This window comes from Protomyctophum parallelum, assembly GCF_964188405.1.
Source record: "Protomyctophum parallelum genome assembly, chromosome: 16".
Taxonomy (NCBI): Eukaryota; Metazoa; Chordata; class Actinopteri; order Myctophiformes; family Myctophidae; genus Protomyctophum; species Protomyctophum parallelum.
The window spans coordinates 32,625,724-32,645,984 of NC_139711.1; the positions used below are offsets into that span (position 1 = coordinate 32,625,724).

The window sequence follows — 20,261 nt, forward strand, 5'->3', positions numbered from 1 at the left end:
ATTCCATAACAAGAATACGTTTCTAAACCATGGATGTGTAATTAACAATAACGTTTGAGAATATATCAAATATTTGTCATACAGTTTACCAATTAGCAAATCAGAGCATGATTGTCCCTCCGGCCAATGGGATATGAATGCGCTTTAAAAGATGGTACGTTCGTTTTGATGCATTTTGCGCTTCTCGGATTAGCAGGTTCGGGGATTTGCACACGAATAAAGAAGAAAATCCAGACAGGCAGTAGACATGTGTAGACAAATCTAGTGCATCTCTTGTTTAACAGATTAAATCCAAATTATACGTCGTCGTATGATGGTGCCGCGCGGCGAAAATATACCGATCTAGCTTGTCGCCCGTTTCGTTCTTTATTTTTGAAAAAAATAAAATAAATACATGTATTTATTTATTCCCCCAATAACATTTGCTTTAAAATCGGGACACTAGGGTTATCCCCTAGTGTACCCCTCCCCCCCGAAAGCACACATTTTATCCAATCAGAAATGTACTATACTGATATCTGTGTCTATGATTGGCCGGTGGTTGTAAATAGGGGGCGGATTATTCATGCGCCTCGGGGTTTGTGTGCGTTTTGTGTTGAGCCTATCTGAAAATGGCGGCTCGAAACTGATCGTCTTGGAACTTTATCGAACAATAACAACGATAACGGTGATAACACAGGCGGTGGTTTAGAAAACATGGGGAGAAACTCCGTTGAGAGTCCATACAGAAGAGCTTTAATTGGGACCCAGGAATACTATCACTGACCACCAGCGGCCCCGAGAGAAGATTTATCATCACAGAGAGGTAGGGGATGAAGAGCAGTCCTAACAACCGTTGGATGGAACCGAACGCCAGCTAGCTTCATGCTAACGTTAGCAGTCAGTCCGACTCCCAAGACAACAAGAGCTATTTCGTCACACACGGCCGTGTTGTCGTCGCGCGTCAAAAATGACGTAACGTTACTTTCAGCTGACCAAAAAAGTGGGTCGCCGCTTGTTCCATTTAAAAAAATTGCGTCATTTTTGTCGAGCTATAAACGGTCGCGCGATGGGGTATATATCATAGGTACATACGCTAGCCTTAACGCGTCTGCTAGTTTGTGTTAGCATCATAGTTACATTTGCTAAATTGCTACTGAGCTTAATATTAGCTGCGAATATTCTCCTAACCGTTTAAATTGAATTAGTGTGTGCGTTATGTACCAGTGTGTTTTATTTGTGCTTACTAGCGCCAGTTTACCCAGGCTAAGACAACGTTAGCCAGCTAGCTAGTCGATTTGGTATACTATCAAACTGTATTTTTGATATTCATTTGGCTACGCAGTGTATCTTGCTAACCTACGGAACTCTGGTTTCCTTCTAGTGATCATGGATGATCCGCATACACGTTACAGCAAGCGCCTGGTGAGTAACAATCAGCCCAGCAGCAGTAGTAACTGTGACACTGTTTACAGTTGTCATTGTTTTGCGATGTGATGTGTGTTGCACTTGTGGGTCAAGGATTAAGACAAAGCACCATACCAGCCTAGTAGTGAGCCTACACAACGTATTGTGACGTTGCGTCATGGAGGGACTGCTTCAAATGAAATGCCAAATTCACTGTGAACTAATGAACCTGTCCAGCTGCAGTGTCAGATCAAGTTCAAGTTCACTCTCAAACCACTATACATTTCGCTGACCTTACATTACCTTTCTGTCCATGATTATTGTGTTTTAGAGAGTTCAGATGTCGCCCCCTCTTTGTACTACAGTGACATTTTATTATTACAAATTTGGAAAAGTTAAAAATAAAACGCACATTTACGTGCAATAATACGATGTATAGACAAGAATGTAGTGTGCCTTGCTTGATGAATAATATAATGCCATATAGCCAAAGTGTACTCAATCATTTATTGTTTTACATTTGTTTTATATTTTATATAACGCCATATTTTTTTATTTCCGTTAACATTTAAATAATGTGCTTGTTCAATATACGTTAACTATGTTGCTGTATATTTTGCAGATCTGGCAATAATTCATGTATAATGGGCATCCAAGCCTAAATAATAATCGGTTGAGTGGAAGCGATGGGGGCAGGGAGATTTGAGGGTGGGGGCGTTGCACTTTATCCATCTGTCTAGTGTCTAGCCAAGCCAGCACATAGGGTGAATGAGAGTAGTAGGGAGGGGGGCGCTGTGTGTGCACGCGTATGTGTGGGAAGATTAACCCCTGCTTTTGTAATGCTTTATTGTTTGCCTTCCACATGAACTGTTGAGTCGCTGGTTGACTGATCATGTATTCCAGTTCTCAAGTTCAATTGTTTGTTTCTGATTTGATTTTAATAAATAAAAAAAAGGGAAACTGTTCAACCCTAAGCCTTAATTAAGACAGTCTTGTGAGCCCTTTTTGAACCATGTGTGGAAGGCAAAAGCTATTCACGGGACTTTAAACTAGAACTCAACTCAATTAGTCGTGCTTGAAGTTAATTGGTATTTTCTTTTTGTGTTACATTACATAATATCATGATTCATTATATATATCATATCATATCATTTTTTTTTTTTTTTTTTTTAATGAAGTAATAAGTACTGCATTTTAAAAGTCACTTAAATTGTGTCTTTCATTGTCTGTCAGCATGTCACACTATGTGCGTAAATCTCCAAATCCCAACTCTCTACTTTTCTCTCCATATAATTTAATAAAAATGATAGACACTTTACCATTGCTCTGGCGTCTTGGCAAGTCCTGCACAGAAATAAATAGCAGAGTCAGACCTATAGAAGTGTCCACAACCAGTTGTGAACTTGTAGAGTGGCTATATTTTCGAGCTGTATAATAAATGTCACGTTATAATGTAGGCTTATACATATATGCGCACAGCGACCCACTGTATACTTTCTTCTCACCAACCACGCTATTCTCTCTTCCTCCATGACCATGAAATGGAGAGCAAAATACAGCATGAGAATATAGTTTCACATGGCTATGCACACACAGACTTGTTGATGGTGTACTGCGCAATGGCATTTGGCCTCTGTCCTTTATTGGTACTGTAGGTGGGTTATATCCACAGTTTATCTGTAGCGAACCGCAATTTATCTATTGTTCAAGCTTCACACTCGGCACCAACACAAATTAAATCACCAGTCCGCACTGGACTAGTAGGCTGATATATGTATTATTGGATGCAGCAGATGCAACATAATTATGTTTTAAAGTTGTTATTCTCATTGGCAATTAAACAAGTGTGCATGCGCTAAAACGGTCTAGGTGCGCTGAAGGCATTCATTTAAAAATTTATAATATGGTTTGATATCAATAAAAAGGACTTAAAGATGCCTATACACGTCCAAGGCACCCCGTGGTTTTGATTCTAAAGACATGTATACACGTCATTAGCATAACTAGACCTGTACGTGCCCGTCACAGTCGGCCACCGGCCTACATGGGAACGATGCAACTTGGGAACCTAATGATATACGTTGTCATAGCAGATGGCACCCGTTTTAACTGTCAGCCGGTGTCCCACATGGAGATCTGTGTGTGTGTGTGAAGACTGCAAACTGAAAAGTGTACATGGCAATCAATTCGGCACACTGGCAGAGCCTGATTGGTTGAGCCTCAATTTGCTGAGGCAGAGGCTGGAAATTGCACAGGTGAAAGGAGTTGGCCTCATTAGACCCACTGGCAGAGCCTGACCAGAGCCTTTTGTGGTGTTTCTGGAGAACCGTGTGTCCGACCGACTCGATAGTCGATACCTGGCACTGCACTCCCTGTGGGGGTGTGGAACGCGTGTGTCGAATGTGAAGTCGGTGGGTCAAACGGTTCTTGAGTTACGTGCATTACAACCGTACACACACGTACGTATGCACGATTAGTGTTGGATTAGCGTTAAAGAGTTAATATAACTCTTCAAAATATATGGTTGCGATAATAGCTGTAATTTACAGTATGTCATGGAACAAAACATGAAACTTTAATTGGCCTGTGTTGACCACAGATCTACCTTGAAAAGCATCTGAAATTGGGAAAGGGGACCCTTTACTAATTCACGGATTTTAGCACTACAAACATTAAACTTTAAAGGGCCACTTACCCCCTTTTTGCAACCAGATCTTATTTTAATGATTAGGAGTTAGGACACAAACACTTTCCTGGGGGTTTTATGTGTGTAACATGTGTTTTTAGATATTTTAGTCATGGTGCCATGTTCATGAACTAAATTTGTCATGAAAATATGGTCTCACTTCTTTCCAATATTGCTATCCAGTATCCAGTCAAACCCTAGTCAATCAGGTGTTCCTTAAGACTTTTGACGTTCGTGGAGGTTGTTTACTTTCTTGCTGGCGCAGCTACCATACGTCATGTAGACACGTCAATATGATTGACAGACGGTCCCATCCAATCCCCTGACAAGTAGCTTGAAAAAAAGGGACATCTTTCTTCAGCGATTGGGCTACAGATATCCCAGATGGAAGTATGTTGTGAAACAAATGTGATTGTGAAGCAAGTGTCTCTTAAGCCAAGGAGTCCGTTTATATATTTTCCAGTTCTGACTTAACATACAAATGTTTTATGTTGCTAGCGCACAGGCACACGGCGGCGTTACCAGGACGATGGAATCTCAGATGATGAAATTGATGGGAAGCGGACGTTTGACCTGGAGGAAAAGCTGTGTTGTGAAAGATTCAACTCCGAAATGGTCAAACGCATGGATGGCAATGGTGAGATTGAAGCCAATAACCATGAATTAAGATTCATTTCTCTATAGTTTTAATAAAGCACCTCTATTCCAAATGCTATAAGAGAACTTGCACTCTTTATACATTATTATGGTCGTTTTGAGGAAACAATCTGTTTGGTTGAAAGGTTCAAACGAGCACCACTCCATAACTAATCAAAACAAAGAATTCAGCTGCTCTGTTTCCCCACCAAACTCGGTGGCTAGGCTAGCTAGTTTCTTGGGACATTTGTGGTCGTAGTGACTACATCTGTCATTAAAAATGTTTTTTCAGCGAACTGTTGTATAATTACAATATTACACTCAAGGGTGTGGTTTAACGTGATTATTACTACTTCAGTGATGCTTGCGGAACTCGACTACGTCTCGTTCCTGACCGCATTACTGTTGTGGCAATAATCACGTTAAACCACACCCTCTCGTGTAATATTGCTTAAACGTGTACTTGATGTTGTATATAATAAAATATTTTCTTTATGGCTGTATCTTTGTGTCTTGTTTCTAGACTTCACATTTGAGTACATTCAGAGGGAAGGTCTCAGGGACCCCATTGTCTTCGAGAAGCCAGATGGCCTTGGCATAGAGTACGTTTCTCACTCATATTGTTCTTTCATTGTTGTTGGTAAACTGTGTAAACCATGCATATTGCAATAACTTGCAATATGTGTTACTCTGATGGAGAAATGGCAAAGATCTGACTTGAAAATATCATTATTCTTTCAGAATGCCGGACCCAGATTTCAGTGTCAGTGATGTCAAGTTGTTTGTTGGTAAGTTGATCCTATGTGTTTTCGAAATGAAACTTAACAATTAACTCATTTTAATTTTCATAGCCACATAGATTGCAATATATATCATATGCTGCATTTGGCACTTTTCTCTAGTATCTTACACTTACAGTACCCAAACACACATACATTTAAAGTTCTGCTATATCAAACCATTGCCAAATGCAAGTGTCTTTACATTTTTTTATTGTGTTGTGTTCTCCCACAGGTAGCCGGCGTATCGTGGACGTGATGGATGTGAACACCCAGAAGGGCATAGAGATGTCAATGGCTCAGTGGCGACGTTACTATGACACACCACCCTCGGAGCGCGAGAAGCTGTATAACGTTATTAGTTTGGAGTTCAGCCACACCAAGCTGGAGAACCTGGTCAAGCGGCCTGCTTCGGTGAGAGTATGCACATTCACATGCAGAAAATGTATGCACAAAAACGTGTGCGGCAAGTTTATTTGTAGTACATTCCAATAACATTTGTACCAAAATGAGCGATCCCTAAAATGATCTGGCTTGGGTATTAACTCCTGCTTACAAAACAATGCAGTTTGACAGGCATAGCAACAGTAACTAAGGTGAGGTCAAATAAAGTTTGGCAAATTTGCTGATGCAGTGTTGGGACACCATCATGGTTGAAATGGATGTCAGACATTTATAAGGTTCTTTGAATATGCAGGTACATGTTCTGAGAACCTGGTATTTTATTTTATCACTTCAATCTGCTAATTAAATCACCTAGGTGGACCTCATCGACTGGGTGGATAACATGTGGCCCCGGCACCTCAAGGAGAGACAGCGAGACTCCACTAATGCCATCATAGATATGCATTATCCCAAAGTGCAGAAGTAAGCATAGCAAAGACTTAATTGTTTTTTGTTTTTGCTCTGCGTTTGATCACACCCAGTCCTCCACAGCATTCTCCATCTCTTTCTCTGTGGTTCTCTCTGTTATACAGGTACTGTCTGATGAGTGTGCAGGGCTGCTTCACAGATTTCCACATTGATTTTGGGGGTACATCAGTTTGGTACCACATCCTGCGAGGAGAAAAGGTCAGTTAAGTCCCCTTTGCTACTTGGACCGTAGTTTTGACGAGATTGTTTTTAGTTACTGCAAGGTCACTCACTGAAGTAACCTCTAATGTGAGGTGGACTTGGCCATTGTGGCTTTGTACCTTCCAGTCAAGGCGGGTTCAACAATTATGGTTGCTGCTTTTGTTTTGCTTTGCAAACCCCAGCATTATGTATTATGTAATGTTTTAACCCCTGACCTCTGCAGGTGTTTTGGCTGATACCTCCCACCCCCCAGAACCTGGAGATGTATGAGAACTGGGTGTTGTCAGGAAAACAGGGAGACATCTTCCTTGGGGACAAGTGCTTTGACTGCCAGAGGATAGAACTCAAGCAGGGCTTTACCTTCATGATTCCATCAGGTAAGCATGCACCCACATACATAGGTGCAGCTTAAAATGTTCTAGTTTTTCATGAATCCCATAAATGTTTATGATGGATGTGACCATAACAATAAATAATTTGTATAGGTAGCAGGGTTTGATGCCAACTGAAACGCACACCATGTTGACTGTCACTGTGGATTCAGGAAAGGCTCGTCCTAGTCCGCAGTTTTCCAGTTCTGTGTTATGTTATTTTATGTTTTTGCTTTTATTTTTGAGGGCAGCTAGCCCCTCCAACGTCTGGCTTTTGAATTTATGTCCTATGGCATTGGCATTCAAGTCTATGGACTTTTTATGTTTGTTTACAGCAGTTAAAAAACATTACCAGGCGCCCCTCACTTTTAGTCACTTCACAGTATTGTGATTTTCTTTTCTTTATTGCACTGTAAAGCACTTCGAGCTGCATGTCATGAACTATATACAGTAGTTTATTGAATCGTTTATTCATGTGCGTTTGTGTGTCCCTACTAGCCATTTGTAGGGAATTGGTGTTCTTTTTGAGTGGTGCAACCATAGGGTGCAGCACTCCAATGTCTAGCTTTGTCCGTCTGTCTGTATGTAGAGTATGTACTGGTATGTTTAGGGTACCTGCCAACAGGGGGCGCTGTTGCACCACTCACTTCAGTCAGGTCAGATTTTTAATGTGGCTATAGTAATTCAAAGCATCAAACTGGTCCATTGAAATAAACATTTAAATAAACATTTAATGGATAATCCCACAGCTCCTGATCAGCAGGTGAAACAACTTTTAGCAATCTCAGAATGGACCCAATATATGCATATCCTCTTATTTTTGAGGGTTTTCTGAAAATCTTTCACAATTATACGTAGTATACAATTGCATCAGACTGTGGGCAAGGTGGCTGTGCATAACCTTTTTCAAAAACTTGTTTAGTGGGCAATCTCCTTAATTGCTACAGGACAAAGGAAAAATGGTTTGTATATACTCAAGTCATTTTAATTATTTAGCATTGTCTATCTCTTCACCCCCACCACTGTTATCTGTGTTGTAGGCTGGATCCATGCAGTTTACACCCCACAGGACACCCTGGTCTTTGGGGGGAATTTCCTCCATAGCTTTAACATCCCTATGCAGCTTAACATCTACAGCATTGAGGACCGCACACGGGTAAGGAGGCACGCACGCACGCACACACACACACACACACACACAGACACAGACGCACACACACACACACACACACACACACACACACACACACAGGCTTTTCCCATCAAATAATTGTAATTGAGAACATTTTGTATTGTATTCTCCATATTTATTCTGTGCCTATCTTAACATGTCTGTGTTAAAGTTAAGTTATACCAAGCACATTTTTTTTTTTTTTTTGAGATTGTGAATGTGATTTAAAAAACTCTGACCCGTCTGAGGAACTGAGGTGTGTGTGTGTGTGTGTGTGTGTGTGTGTGTGTGTGTGTGTGTGTGTGTTGGCTGAACAGATATACATAAGAGACGCACACGGCCACGCTGCCCAACAGTGTAACTTTAGGTCACTGAGCGTTATTGCAGCTGTTCATAATCAAACAGACATGGAGACATACATAAGGACACTCATATATATATTATGTATTTAAAAAAAATGTTGGATGAATAATAGTTATTTTTATTAGTGACGTTGAACTAATATTAAAGCTGCTATAAGGAATAATATGTCAACATTTTAATGACCTTTTTATTTATTTTTTATTTTGGTATTCAGACAGCCAGGAATGGGTAGAACTCCTAACAAATTGTTAGTCTCTGTGACACATCTAGTGGCTGCAATCTGCATTCAAATATTTTCCTAGAAGCTTTGTCATTGGTCGATTTGCCTGTCTGCTTCCTGATTGGTTAGTCATTGCGACCGGGTTTTGTTCGACCAATGACAAAGCTTCTAGGAACATCTTTGAATGCAGATTGCGTCTCCTAGATGTGTCACAGAGACAAATCTTTTGGGAGGAGCGTTCTACCCATTGCTGGCTGTCTGAATACCAAAAAAATTAAAAGGTCATTAAAATTGAGATATTATTGCTTATAGCAGCTTTAAGTGAAAGTTGACCATGTCATGGTTAGGGCTTGGTGATAAATTGGGTCAAAATCTAAATATAAGTAATTCTCCTAGTGGCTCACTTTGGCCACATAATAACTGCAGTCGGTGTATGTCAACAGTTATTAAGGAAAACCAAAAATATTGGTGTGCAAAAGTTATTTATTCATGCAAGAATTGATTAGATATTTTCCTTTTCTTTTGTATCAATAGATGTGATCTTTCCCCAGCCTTACTTGTTGAATCTGTGATTATCAAGTTTTAAGACTTTCTTCTCTGTGTAGGTGCCAGCTAAGTTTCGTTACCCTTTCTACTATGAGATGTGCTGGTACGTCCTGGAGAGATACCACTACTGTCTGACCAATATCTCCCACCTGACCCCCGAGTTTCAGAAATGTTCTCTAGGCATAGGTGAGTGACTTAATCAAACACAATCTGTCTTTCCCACACACACTCACAAACATTACAGTCTTCTTCAGTATCGCTCTCTTTTGCTTTAATTCTACAGGCCTGACCCGTGAAGAGCATCAGGCCAACAATGGGAATGACCCAAGTGACCCTGACAATGAGGACAAAGATATTAAGAAAGAAGAGGAGGATGAGGCAAAACCAGACTCGGCTGTCAAACCGCGGCATGAGCTGACCCCCTTAGAGCTGGAGGGCCTGTGGAACCTGTTGGGGAAGTTGGAGGAACTGCCATCCAACAAGAAGTGTCTTCCAGATGGAATCCAAGACGCCTCAGCCCTGCTCCTGGACATGCGGGTATGTAGCACTTGGCAGGGCTGCTGACTATTTTGTAGGCTCTTGACCAACACCAGAAAACGTGCCCATATCGCCCCCATCCTGGCCACTCTCACTGGCTGCCTGTGGCTTTTAGAATTGATATTAAAATACTTTTAATAACTTTTAAGGCCCAGAATGGTCTTGACTCCCAGTACATTAAGGATCTGCCCCCCCCCCCCCCCCCCCCCCATAATCCACCCCGCTCTTTGAGGCCCTCCTACAAGTTTGTGTGACACGCTTAAGGCTCATACATAGTCTGGATTTACGGTGGTGGGGTGACCACCGAACTACAACATGACGTCACGAGCCGCGGTGAAGAGCAAACCACCGCCACCGCTCCAGCCCTTCTCTCTGTTTTTACTCGCCACCGCTCAACGTTATTTCACCTCCGGTGGTCAGCTCACCACCAGAGCGGTGGTCACCTCATCACCGAAGATCCAGACTATGAATAGGCCTTAAGTCACCAAGGGTGACCGGGCTTTTGCCACACGGGCACCTAAGTTGTGGAACGCCCTACCCCTGACGATTAGAAAGGCAAATTCTTTGTCATCTTTTAAAAACCCATCTATTCAGGAAAGCTTTCCCATAATTGTAATGTATGTTGTGGATGTTTATATCTGTTTAAGTCACTTGACACCTGCACTTTAAAAAAAATCTTTCTTAGTTTAATTGTTTATTGTGTAGGTTGACCTAATTTCTTGTTTAGTACTTTATTTCCTTAGGCTTCTCTTAATCTGTTTTTATTTTATTATTTTATTACACTGCTATGCTGTTATTGATGATGTTATTAACTGTTGATGATGTTAAGAACTTTGTAACGTATGTTTTAAAAAGTGCTATATAAATAAAGTTATTATTATTACCCCAGAAAGGTTCGAGGCACATCCATGTGCTTCAAATATGGATTCTTTAATAAATGTAAAACACTTGTCACATGTTCTGACTAATGTGTCATGTTACTGATATAATATGCTTCTCTTCCTTCCTCTCCATCTCCTGTTCAGACTGTACTGATAGAGCACTCCGATGATAACCCTAAGCTGTCCTACACTGGAGAGCCCATTGTCAAATGGCCCAAAAGGGTGAGTTTAATCATCACATTGAAGCGTGCAAATTCACCCACCTAGTAACAGAATGTTAGGTAGACTTGTCTGTCTTGTATCTTTTTTTAAGGTTCAATCTGCATCTGTTGAGTAATGGTATCATCACTCCTGTGAACCTCTTTGGTTTGTGTGTATGACTTGAGTTGGAATTCTTTATCCCCCCGCTTCGACACAGCCATCTTGGTACAAGCCTCCCACGCCTCCTCCAGCGGTCCTCTACCGTCCTCGGCTTGGGAACGCCCTCCACAAGCCCCTGCACTCACGGCCCGTCAAGGCTTCCTCCTCAATCTCCGCTCTGAGGCGACGGCGGGTGAGGTGTAAGATCTGTGCCGCCTGCCGTAGAAAGGAGTGCGGCAACTGCCAATACTGTATCGACATGAGGAAGTTTGGCGGGCCGGGCCGCATGAAGAAGAGCTGTGTCATGAGACAGTGTCTGGCAGTGAGTTGTTGCCTAATGTCTAGTAGTAGTGTGTGTGTGGTCTCAACCTTCTGTTGGATCATATACATATCATATATATAATATTGAGAGATGCAAAAAAAAAAATGTGTAAAAGCCCAACGAACCAAAACAACGTAATGTGTGATTAGTTCGGCAGGTCTGGACCAATTTCAATCAATAACATGGATGAGTTACACCTGTCAATCTCATATCTCTACTCATCCCTCTTCCACGCAAATCCAATGCTAGGCACTAGAGGGCGGTGCTACTGTGTGTAGAATGTCAAACAAAGATTGGAACACAGCTTAGCAAACAAACATTTGTAACCATTTGTTTACAAACGTTTACATTACTGCAACCAGAGTACATAATCTTGATTTCAACACTGCTTGTTGCAACCATAGATTGTAAAAACGTGCAGGAGTTTAAATCCCATAGCCCGAGGGTATGGAACAGAATGATTGGCTGAGGAAGCACTGGGCCCTTTCAAATAGAAAGCTAATTCTGCATTTAACCATAACTTCTGAACATTATTGCTAGCCACCTAAGCTGACAAATGAGGTTGCAGTGTTCTTATTGTTACCTGTACTAGGTACTGATAGATATATCTCATCTCCCCAGCCTGCGTTGCCTAACACAGCGCGGTGTGCCATATGCGGTCATGGTGAACCTGAGGAGTCTGACCCTTCTACTCACACCCTCATGGAGTGTTCCAGCTGTGCCCAAATCACCCATCCTGACTGTATCAAGGTTAGTTCTCTGTCATATGAAAGGTAATGCACTTGCAGTATAAGGAACCTTCAACCGGGTGCTGTTGGGTGTGTCTGCCACAGCTGTTTAAATGTTTCAGCTGTTTTATAACTCTTTTATAGCAGGGGTCTCGTGAGGGGAAGATAAACAAGGCTTTGCCCAGTTGCTGGGAATGTCCCAAATGTGTCCAGGCTAAAGGATCTGCCTCAGAGGTAGACCACCATTTTTATGTTTTTACTCATGATATTTCTTTCTTGCTTAACTATTTTGATTGAAACTGTGATTTACTTTGACTCTGACAGTGACCTTTGTTTTCTTTCGCTGTTTGTCTCCTGGTCCAGTCTTCCAGCGATGAGGGCAGTGTGAGGTCAGGGATGACAAAGTCGCGGCCGTCCAAGCGTGCCCATCGGGAGGGCATCGGCGTGGGAAGAGGCAGACGCGGTAGAGGCTCGTCCAGAAGCACAGTGCCCCCGCCCTCCCAGAGACTTTTACTGCAGCATCAACAGAACCGCAAGAGAGCGAGCGCTCTGGAGGACCAATTTAGGAGGAAGAGGGTGAGGGATGGCATGTGATAATGAGAGATTGGAGGATGCAGACATGCAAATGTTTTCAATCGGAAATGGATGATTTGCAATATTTGTGTGGAGTGGTTTAGGGGTGGGAGCCTACTCTAAATGAAAGAGGGTTTTGTGTGTTTAGACGCACGTGAATCGACTGCCAACTAAAGTTCTGAGAACACCGGCACAAACCTGGGGTGTTCGCCCGTCTGTTAATCAGTCCTCGACGGCAAGGACAACAGAAAACTGCAGTATTATGCTTTAACCCATTCTGACCGGGCACCCATTTTGGTGTCAGCATCATGTTATGCTTTAGCTATTTAAAAATAGCAGATCTACAAGCTCATATCGCGCCACCGAGTGGCGCGATACGAGCTTGTAGGTCTGCTATTTTTGAAAAATCGAAGAGCGACTGACATTTTTTAGAATCTGATCTCAGGTCAGAATGGGTTCATCAGACCAGTGTGTGTCCGGCGGAAACCTCGTATGAATCTGATCTCAGGTCAGAATGGGTTAACAATACAAGGACAACAGAAAACTGCAGTATTATGCTTTAACAATACAAGGACAACAGAAAACTGCAGTATTATGCTTTAACAATACAAGCTTGTATGGATGTCTTGCTCATCACTATCCTCACCCTTTTGTTTTCGTTGCAGATAAAACTGGAGCGCAGTAAACTCTTGTTGGTAAGCAATGCCCATATGTTTCCAAAGATCATGTAGCACAACTTTGCTGTGGCTTAAAGCCTCTGTAAATTTGGTTTCAAATATTACATAATAGACATGTATTATGGTATCAATGTTGACTGTCTCATTAAGTGTAAGCGTTATTACGTAAAACCTAATAAGTAGGGCACCTTCGCACCTGTATCACAGTTGTGAATAGTATTTTGTGTATTGCTACAGATGTCATGTCATAGCAGGGTAAAGCAGCTGCAATGAATGAATCCTTTTTTATTTAGTTATGCCAAAGAGCAAGCACTGACATGCCTGCTGACTGGTACACCTAAATAAAACATTTATTTTATTAGCTGCAGCTGTACGTATCCTGTTATGCCACGTTTTTGAGAAGGGTGCGTTATGACACAGCAGAGTATAAACCTAAATGCTTACTATCTCCCCTTATGTCATTCACATTATTTTACCTTTTCTTAACAGAAGCAGGCGGGTCAAGACCGATCGCCTAGGCAAGTGGGCTCCAAGATCCTGTCCCGGTTGCACTCCGCTACTGGCAGAGTGTCTCGAGCCAAAGGCAGAGGAGTCAGTTTGGGGAATGGGTCCCCGTGTCGCCGCTCCCTTGGAGGTGCGGCTTCCATCCAGCAGCAGCCCTCCCCCAGCCTGCTACCGGAGCCCTGTGGAGAGCCTCGAAGAGGCAGGGGACGAGGAGTGAGACTCCGTGGAGGAGCAGCAGGGAGAGGGACGCGAGGCGGGAGGAGCCGCAGAGAGATGGCCGACGACGACAGTGAGGACAACAGCACCAGCAGCAGCAGCAGCAGCAGTAGTAGCAGCAGCAGCAGCAGCAGCAGTAGTAGTAGTAGCAGTGAGGAGGAGGAAGAAAGGAGAGAGAACGGAGTGAGAGGAGTTGATAAGGAGAACCGGCCACAAGCGAGGAGAGGAGGACGGGCAGCCAAAGAAAGGGGAGAAGAGGAAGATAGCGAGGAAGCCAACCAAAATGGAGAAGAGGAGGACGAAGAGGAGCTGGAGCAGGGTGGGCAGATGGGAGTTAAGGACAGCACAGAGAAAGGGACTTATCTGAAAGTGACACTCCAGAGACTATCCAGGGCTAAGCGGGACCCTACGGCCATCGTTCCCAAACTCGAAGCAGCCATCACCCCACAATGTGTGGCTGCTGCTGCCAGGCACATTCAGACTATGCCACTTGCCCGCAGGTCCATCAGAAGCCATGACCCACATCCCTCACATCCTGACAAGCACACTCAACCCCGCAGCAGCAGACACACACCCCCTCGCTCTCGCACCTCCCAAAAGATGGAGGTTCCTAAAAGATGCAGGCCTGAAATGAACAATGGTGCTCCTTCTTCCTCTACTCAGATTTACCCTCTTCGCATTCCTTTGTCAGCCCTGCAGAAAGCTGGGACTGAGGCAGACAGGGAAAATGGAGGGAGTGAACCCGGCTGTGAAAGGGAGGTGTGGGTGTCTGTCTTCCGTTACCTGAGTCGAGCAGATCTCTGTGTCTGCATGGCTGTCTGCAAGAACTGGTACAAATGGTAAGACATTCAGAATCTCTGAACTGTAAATATATAAACAATTATGTATCCATTATTGATTTTCAATGGCTAACCCACAGTTTGCCTGTGCCGTGAAGGCGCATATTCCTCCTTGATACAGATGGAGTGTGAAACAGCTTATTTTCACCCGACTGTAGTAGTGTCAACAAGAAGGCTCAATTGACCTTATACACCTAGGTGCAACTTCCCATTGACAGCCCATTCATCCAAATAGAAATGTCCTATCTAATTGTATTAAACAACGTCAAAGTCACCAACATTGCAGCTGAACGGAAAGCTTGAATTATCCTCTTTCGAGTTCAAGTTTTTGTTTAATAAAAATCCACCGTAGACATGTTATGAGCTACTTCCTGTCAAGAAATGTTCTAAGTTTGGGAGTGCTTGGATATCAATCACCACGTGTTTTGAATGTGCACATAATGCAGGATGCAGCAGGAGGTTGCTTTACTAAAAACGAGAAAAGAAATCGCCTGCAAGGAAGTTCTTGACAGGAAGTAGCTCATAACAAGTCTACAGTGGAGTTTTATGAATCAAACACTTAAGTTTGCAGATAGAAAGAGGATAATTCAAGCTTTTAATCAAGCTGCAATGTTGGTGTGTTTGATGTTTTCTGTTTGGATGAATGAGCTGAAATCGCATCTAGTTAGCACCTTGCTGACAAGATGGCCGCGGTATGCTTAAGGTCAATGCCTGTGCAAGTATGGGATGATGTTTTTCACAGAGCCTTGGAGTCGCTGGTCGCTGAGGGGGTGCTTGTTTTACAGGTTAGGGTTAGGTTTAGGCCTAGTTTTACTGAGGTTGTGGTTAGGTTTAGGCATCGTTTTTGTGAGGTTACACCGCCCTACTAGTAGTAGCCGGTGCTGTAAAACAAGCGTCCCAAGAGTGCCCATCAAAACCGAGGCTCTGCATAAAAGGTAGTCCCGTGCAAGTACATTCTCTCTCTGTTCTGCTCCTTACAGAGCCTTGACCCACCTGTAGGTGTCACTAATGCAGCAACGAATAATACAATTCCAAGATTTCCAACCAAGACCCTGTGGTTGACTATAGCCCCTGCATGACCTGGAAGGCCAGCGTCCATCACTTTAATTATTTTTGTACCTCAGTAGTGACTTGCTTCTGTTATTTACCTTTGACCACTACACTGTTTTGGATCTAAAGTGTTGTGTGCTAACTGCTTACTAAGGTCACATACCTACCAGGCTCTACATCAGTTCAGCATAGACTAGAGACATGCTTTTCTAGAAATTATTGATCAATGCTTTGCCTCTTCTTTGGGTGTTTGTCTTCAGGTGCTTAGACAAGCGGCTGTGGTCACGGATCGACCTGAGCATCATGCGCACCATCACCCCCCAGGCCCTGACAGGCATCATCAAACGACAGCCAGTCACGTTGGATCTGTCTTGGACAAACATCTCCAAAAAACAGCTCAGCTGGCTTATCGGACGCATGTCAGGTATGGAGCATCTTAAACGGAGCGTTTCCCCAAGCCCAAGTGAAACAAATGGTGTAACACGAGACCACTTAGATCTAGTAGACGGATAGTGTTTGTTTCAAGTGGAACAAAGGATAAAAAAAGAAAATTATATTTAAAATCCATTTTATGTACTTCAACTTTGTGGGGCATAAAATTAAAAAGGACCCAACATTGTTACTGTTAAAGGACCACTCAACCTATCTTCATTATAATAGGTCCTCACTAATAATCATGAAAAAATGGTGCAATTTGTTTTCTACTCGGTCTGTGTCTCATAGGAGGGGTGTGGGAAGTTCAGACACCGTCTTCCAGTGACATCATCGATGGGGAATACAAGCTAATAAAAACTGCAGGCTTTCTAGTCCTGAAAAGTTGCAATGCGAAAATGGAAGCCATCGTTCTCACGATAATGAAAATCTAAATATTTTTGTAAAGAAATGTTGTTTAAAAAAAGATCTGCCTAATGATGATGTCACTGGAAGACGGTTTCTAAACTGCCCACAGCCGTCCTATGAGACACAAACTGAGTAGGAAATAATCGTGACATTTTTTTATGATTATTAGTGAGGACCTATTATATGAAGATAGGTTGAAAAGTGGTGAAGTGGTCCTTTAAGGCCTCTTCAGACGGGAAGCGACTGACGCGCCTTGGCGTGGTCCCGTGAAATAGCACATGCAGCCTTTAGGGTGTATAGAGATATGTCTGATGCTATTCAATCTACAGGGTTTCCTTGGGTTATTGGAAGGTCTTAAAGGATTAAAGCAATTTTGCCAACTGCTAGTACCCTTTAACACACAATTGTGTAAAGACTGAGCTGAATCTGTTGTTTCCAGGTCTAAAGGATCTGGTGCTGTCGGGTTGTTCCTGGTCATCTATTTCAGCTCTCAGTTCTCCCAGTTGTCCTCTCCTCCGTTCGCTTGATTTGCGGTGGTCTGACGGGGTTAAAGACTCTCAGATCAGGGATTTGGTCATCCCACCAGGTGAGTCCATTGTAGCCCCAGAGCCCAAGGTTTGTATGTGGAGTGTCTATGAATGAAGTATTAAATGGTCCCACACTTAATCCGTCTACAGTTTATTTCTTCTCCTCGTACTTTCTACTAGGGCTTTAAGCAACTAGTCGACTAGTAAATCCACTAGTTGACCTTGTTGGTACTAGTTGACTAGTTGATAAGATTTTTGTTTATAATCCCCCGTTTTTGTAGGCCTCAAGATCAGCTAGAATTCTAGATTATAGTCACCAATGTACAGTTTTTAAATGTACAAATATTATTTAAAAAATAGGTAGTTAAACAACTAGTCGACTACTTTCTACCCATAGTTTTTAATTCCCCCCCCTCACCTACATTTGTACATCTTGGTCTTCATTTACCTTCCCCCTCTCATCATTCTGCACCATGCAGGCTGTGACAACCGTAGCCAACTGCGGACCATGCAATGTTTCCGGCTGACGGGTCTAGACATCGGTGACGCCACCCTGCGTCTGGTGATCCGCCATATGCCCCTTTTGACACGACTGGACCTCTCCCACTGCACCAGCCTGACTGACCAGTCGATTAACCTGCTTACTGCTGTGGGCTCGTCCACCCGCAACACACTCACTGAGCTCCACTTGGCAGGTGAGAGCTGACCCCAAACATGCACATCTAATTAAGAGATTATTGGTGCAATAAAGTGGATATGTTTTTGATCAAATAAGTGTTTGCTCTATATTCCGATATCAATCATTTGTATGTTTATTCAGTAATATAGAGGTCTCCCCATATCTCTAGCTCTTTAGTAAACACAAAATACATTTTCAGGAGAGAGAACCCATACATGATTCGGGTTAAACAACAGAAATTGGACATGAAATGACATTTCCGTCAGAACTGGAACAATAAAGCGCTTATGAGATGGAGATAAGCAAAGATCAGAATATAGAGCTTTAACCTTTTTAACAAACACAAATACTCATTTAACAAACATCCGTTTGGCCCCTAGTCATTGAAATGTTACTAGAGTAGAATTGACTTCGTTGGTATTTTTGTTCCACCATCTTCCTTTCCCAGGCTGCAATAAGTTGACGGACAACTGTCTGAAGTACCTCCGCCGCCTCGCCTGCATCTCTTTGCTCGACTTACGTGAATGCAAGGGCGTCTCCCGTAAGGCCTGTGAGGCGTTCATCTCTGAGCTGTCCGTCAACACACTCTACTGCCTATCAGAAGAAATGCTGATCCAGAGGATATCCTAGAGCCCCCCCTGCTGACTCGCTGCGTGCTTGAGGTGTGGGGGAAGCCATGACGGGCACCGTCTCTGTGTGACACAGGTCAAAGACTTCTTAGTGGTGCACCTGTACTCTGTGGAGGAACTGCCTGGGCATAAATGGGGAGCGCTTTACTCACGTACTGGTGTTGCTGGTGTTGGGTGGAGTATCAGGGCAGGAGTAAGGTTTTCTGTTCAGTGATGTATAAAATTCTTGTTTTTCCAAGTACTGATAAAGAGACTCAGGAGTTTCGGAGTTTGGGAGCAGACTCTGCATGATAAAACTGGGATGTGCTTTTTGTTGGGGTTTTTATGACTAGCACAGACATGACATAGGAATTAGCTGTTAGGCAAATTGAGGGTAACCAAGTGCTCAATGTTCTTTATGACAAAATGTCCCTATCCTTCTCGGGTCTGATGTTCAAGACTTTCTTCCACCACAGGAATTTCTCAGTCTTTCAGTTGTGAGTGGCTTGGTGCATTCAGCTGGTCCTCTAATGTATTTATAATGCATCTAAATATGGTATGTTTGTTAGGGAATTTGATGCCATGCTTGTTAGTTTGGAGAGGTCTTTTGTGGTTTATGCCAGTGTACATACAAATGATCCCCACCCCCCTTCCCAGTTCCCACAACCAAATGTGAAATGTATATCAAGTAACACAGCTACGACCATTATCATCAGTTTATTAGCTGAATTTATAATTGGATGATTGAGCAATTAAGCATAGGGGGACCACCTGAAGGCATGGTAAGTCCAAATCCCATTTGGAGGTGGAGACACTGTCAAGGGTACAGGAGCATTGTGAGAAGGCAATCAGAATGGTGACAGAACCACACCCAAATAAAGGAATGGTTGTAAGGTTTTAACCACTTCAAACCTCTATTCCCAGTCAAACAGACCTGAGTTGCAACTGTACTTGGGATAAAAAATTTTTTTTCCTTTTTTAAATTATTATTTTGACATACACCAAATTTCTTTGACAAAAATAGCTGATCTACAATCTCAATGTGAGGTTATAGATCAGCTATTTTTGGAGAACAATTTTAGATTTGGAATATGGATGCTGTGTTTCAAGTGGTTAAGCTTGGCAAAGAGCTATCAGTAACATATAGGGTGCATTCTTCAATTACTACTAATGACAATTCAGGTGCTATTACTCCCAAGCTCTTTTTTTGTACAGATACATTTTAGAACAATGTTGATATTCTAGAACAAACTCCACCCCATCCCACTTTGATACATAGCATTTTGTTTTTTCATTGTTGAAAAATGTGAGTATCTTCTACTAAAATTTCATTTTCTTCTCGAATGCAATGTAGAGTAAAATTTTGGTTCTCATTTCTCTGTTCCCTCGAAAACCCATCCTTGCCATATCCGATATCCCTCAAAAGAATATACATATTATATATAAAAATATACTTTTGTGTAAAAATGTGTTCTCTTTTAGAATACAACAACAATCCTGTAGCATTGTAATTTTTTTCGGAAGGCTTTTTCACTTTATGTTGTGTTATTTTTCAAGAAAAAAATAAAAAACGCTAAATAAAGGTTTATGCCGATCACGTGGTTATTTTAATGTGGAGGAGAAAATTCTGATCGATGTTTTTCAGTTTTTTCAGTTTTTCAGTCACAACTATGAAGTCTGTTGCAGTT

General features: G+C 42.4%; 1 protein-coding gene across 2 annotated transcripts; it reads left to right on the plus strand.

Annotated features, from left to right (window-relative positions):
- Window positions 1–610: 610 nt before the first annotated feature.
- kdm2ab (lysine (K)-specific demethylase 2Ab) lies at window positions 611–20,153 on the plus strand. 2 transcript variants are annotated; one of them, XM_083786518.1, is made up of 23 exons: window positions 611–805; window positions 1,364–1,404; window positions 4,571–4,709; window positions 5,232–5,310; window positions 5,450–5,496; window positions 5,723–5,901; window positions 6,248–6,354; window positions 6,465–6,558; window positions 6,785–6,938; window positions 7,973–8,088; window positions 9,292–9,418; window positions 9,516–9,769; window positions 10,795–10,872; window positions 11,069–11,332; window positions 11,954–12,082; window positions 12,205–12,294; window positions 12,424–12,636; window positions 13,299–13,328; window positions 13,800–14,869; window positions 16,180–16,343; window positions 17,199–17,345; window positions 17,766–17,981; window positions 18,414–20,153. In XM_083786518.1, exons 2-23 carry the CDS (start codon window positions 1,369–1,371, stop codon window positions 18,593–18,595), a joined length of 3,915 nt encoding a protein of 1,304 aa, XP_083642644.1. In that variant the 5' UTR covers window positions 611–805; window positions 1,364–1,368; the 3' UTR covers window positions 18,596–20,153. The 2 variants fall into 2 exon arrangements, with proteins under 2 accessions (XP_083642644.1, XP_083642645.1); XM_083786519.1 differs by having other exon boundaries at window positions 12,208–12,294.
- Window positions 20,154–20,261: the final 108 nt, after the last annotated feature.